The 3,906-nt window shown below is 29.1% G+C and overlaps 1 protein-coding gene and 1 pseudogene across 1 annotated transcript in view; both read left to right on the forward strand.

The window, feature by feature from the left end:
* LOC116842086 (odorant receptor 4-like) overlaps positions 1-1,885 on the forward strand; it is a 2,959-nt gene extending 1,074 nt beyond the window's left edge. Inside the window, exons 3-8 of the mRNA XM_032810787.1 lie at positions 194-458; positions 570-686; positions 803-893; positions 1,309-1,454; positions 1,608-1,740; positions 1,832-1,885. Coding sequence (XP_032666678.1) covers positions 194-458; positions 570-686; positions 803-893; positions 1,309-1,454; positions 1,608-1,740; positions 1,832-1,885 — 806 coding nt within the window. The remainder of the gene's footprint in view (positions 1-193; positions 459-569; positions 687-802; positions 894-1,308; positions 1,455-1,607; positions 1,741-1,831) is intronic.
* A 1,450-nt stretch (positions 1,886-3,335) lies between these two features.
* Positions 3,336-3,906, forward strand: part of LOC116842070 — a 3,012-nt pseudogene continuing 2,441 nt past the window's right edge.

Consider the following 3,906-nt stretch of genomic DNA (forward strand, 5'->3'; position numbering starts at 1 on the left):
ATATATATATATATATATCTTTTTAGTAAATGATATAAAAATATAATTTAATGTGTAATGTAAGGCAACACTTTTTTCTTCGAAGAACATTCGATAGTAGTGAGGAAAAGAAAGCAAATAAATATAAAATATTTATCATTTCAGTATTTCGTTAAATTGTATATAATTATACTATTTATTTAATCATCCGTAGTATTTGGCATATCGGCCCTATTTATTGCTGTTGCCCAACCATGGCTGCCACTCTTCCTAAATACATTTTTGTTCATAAATGTTTCTCAAACATATGCGTCGGCATACATTATAACCGAATACTTTATCGATGAAGAGAAATACTTCTATTTAATCTTGCTTCACATGAACGTAGTCTTTTGCCTAGGAACATTTGCGCTAATAGCTACTGGGACAATGTTCATAGTATATATTCAATGTACCTGCGCAATATTTAAAGTCGCCAGGTAAAGATATGAGAAGAAAATAATATAGTTCTAGAGAGTAAATATACAACATCGTTTGTACCGTTTTTTATAAATTTATACACTGTATTAGCAAAACTGATTTGATTGCAGTTATCGCATCGAACGTGCTATGGATATTGATATTACACGAACAATTGATTTAAATAATGAAATTAAAATATATAATGGAATAATTCATGCTGTGGATATTCATCGTAAAGCTATGATGTCGGTATTTAATCTTTAATACGTGTAGTAGATGTGCGTATTTGTGCATGTGTATGTTTACACGTATACGGGTATGTGTAGTAAATATGTAATAACGTTTACTCTTGTTTCTGAAGGCTATTCAAATTTTTCCTTTCGACCTTCGATGGATTGTTTTGTTGTATGTTTATGTGCATTATAATTTGCTTGAGTCTCAATCTGTTTCAAGTAAGTTTTGTTTTGTTTCCAAACGTATTATTTAAATATTTCGTGCACTGTTATAATAATCAAATCCAAGGAATTCGAAAAAAATCCGAAAGGATACATGTTTTATATTATGTTAAATATATGTTTTAAAAATATATGTTATTATTAGAAAACCACAAAAATAACAGATCGGATTTTCAGAATTAGTCAAATCAAACCCTGAATTGTTTTTTTTTATAAATAATTAGTAACTGAATCTACTATACGTATTAAGCTGGTTTATATTAACTAATTTTTACTAAAATAAAAAATGATGAAAAATAATTTATGCGTGGATATTATGTTTTGTTTATTCTTTCCTTTTAATTTTTCGCGATTTTGAAATGGATGTAAGCCAAACATATGTAAGATAACTCATCTCTATTGCGGGTTTCAGGTTTTTCAGATTATAACGTTTGGAGATAGTGTAGATGAGCTGATTGTACATGCCATATTTATATGCGTTCTACTTCTATATGTATTTATATCCAACTATTTCGCGCAAGAAATTTTAGATCACAACAGTCAAATATTCGCAACTGTGTAAGAAAATAATAATTTTACTATTACGTATGAGCATTTTTGTTTTACGAAGCGCCCGCAGTTCATTGCAACTTGTTAGTCGAACGTGCAAGTGTTAAACATTAATTATACATCTACTTACAAATTTCGATAATTTATGGTCCCCTTTCATAGATACAATACCCGATGGTATACAGCTCCTTTGTATATACAGAAAATGATACTCTTCTTGTTGCAAAGAGGCACGAAACCCTTTACAGTGGATATTGGCGGATTGTACGCGGCATCCTTAGAAAGTACGACCATAGTAAGTATAATATATCACACGTTCTATTGTACGAAAATTTCAGTATAATATATTTGAACGAACAACATACAAGATAAAATGATTTTTACAGTTGATAAATACCTCCATGTCTTACTTTACCGTTTTATGTTCTACGCGAAGGTGAAACAAAAGATTATCATTTCGTAACACATAAGAATATACGTAATATGTCTAAACTGTGACGACATCTAATCTAAATTAAACAAATTCTTTAAATGTAAATAAATTCTTGTCTCTGTTATCGCTTCATGTTTTCTCCCTTTCTTACTTGTACTTTTGATTTCTCTGATATAATACTGATATAATCTGATATAATATATAAACATATATAATTTATAAGTTTAGTGCATCGAGAGAGTATATTACCAATATATGGTATGTTAAAATTTATACGCAAGATAATACACATTAGAAATGTGAAAAATTAAGTAATGAAATTTGTTAAACCAATAAAAAATTATGTTCTTTATTGTTATGCTTTTAATGATAAATTTTATATTTGTCATTTACAGAGTTTCCGAATGCAGAATGCTCTTTCGATTTTATTCTTAAAATTTTCTCATGACACATATGTTCTTTACATTATTTTCTTTATTCAGTCGCTTATATATCTCGTTTTCGATAAATATAGAAATTATTAACATAATGCCTAGAGTACTCATTAGAATATGTATCTCTTCTTCAACTGTGTGTGCGCTGAGGTACATGCGCATACAAAATAATATATAAATATTCTAAAGTATTTAAACTTGAATGTGTGGCTAATATAATGATCAATGTGGAAAATTAACTTATAGCATCAATAATGTTTCTTTTGAACAACAGCTGTTAAAAAATTGTGACACATATAAATTTTAACCAAGACGTTGAGACAATAATTTGAGTTTAACATATAATTCATTAATATTAAGCTTTGGTGACTTCCAAATTGTTCATTTAATAATTGTCTCCGCATATTATAATATAATGTGATAATTTAATATGCGTGTCTTGTTTTAAATAGACTAATATATTGTAAAAAGATGTCAATTTTTTGTTTTTGGTTATTTCAATATTAAAATGTTAATTTTAATAACCTAATTATATCAATATTACAAGGTCATTATTATTAATAAATAAAAACTAAAATGGCAAAATAAATTCTAATAGCGTCTGTTAAAAAGAATCGGCACAAAATTTGTATAAAAACAATTGTGAAAATGTCTTAATATTATCATACAAAGTAGACAAAAGTTCGATTTAAGGTTAAAATTGCAGAAACATGCAACATAAATATGAAAAATATTATAAAAAAGAGATACTTTTGGTAAAAACGCTATATTTAATACACTTAATCAACGATAAATCGATACAGCGTTATATATGACTACCGACTGACCTATTTGTAAGAAGTCTTGCAAACTAGTGTTTCCACTACAATGAAATGTACGAAAACACTGAAGCTATAGAGTGAGGACTATACCCTCACGGTTTATAATCAAAGGAGTGTAGCATGCGGTATTTTTTATGGCAAATAAGCACATGCGTAGAAATTGCCACCAGGTGGAATCGATCGCTTGATCACCCGGCTCTACCCTAGCAAACGCGTGAAGACACGTATTGCCCAATCTCACGGTAACAATTTACGGCATTGCGTCCCATTTGTATTAAATTGTGCTATTTACAACAGAATTTTTGTTGGAAAGTGGGAGCAATATTAAATATTTAATAGATTGTATGGGAAGAAGGGATGAACATACCACCGCCGATATTCTTGCGTTCAAATGCGTCTCGATACTCGAAGAGAAATGACGTGCTTTGTGACTAAATATTTAAACATCAACCGGATACTTTTACTCGTAATTGGAATGTGGCCTTATCAACAATCGCAACTCGTTCAACTTCAGATAACTTTATATTACGGTATTTTGATGAGCATCATAATAGTTCAAGTACGTCAACATTTATAACTGTGATAATTTTTTTAAATGTTACTTTTCGTTATTACTTTTGCAGCCATTATTTACTTTGACTTGTATACGAAATTTAATGTTGATTATATGGATACTTTCTTTTAAAGCGTAGTACTTTTAGAGAGATATAATATAATTATAAATTTCCACTTCTCTCTCTCTCTCTCTCTCTCTCTCTCTCTCTCTCTCTTGT

This window comes from Odontomachus brunneus, unplaced genomic scaffold (assembly GCF_010583005.1).
Source record: "Odontomachus brunneus isolate Ranch 3 - 2012 unplaced genomic scaffold, Obru_v1 Obru_scaffold_021, whole genome shotgun sequence".
Taxonomy (NCBI): domain Eukaryota; kingdom Metazoa; phylum Arthropoda; class Insecta; order Hymenoptera; family Formicidae; genus Odontomachus; species Odontomachus brunneus.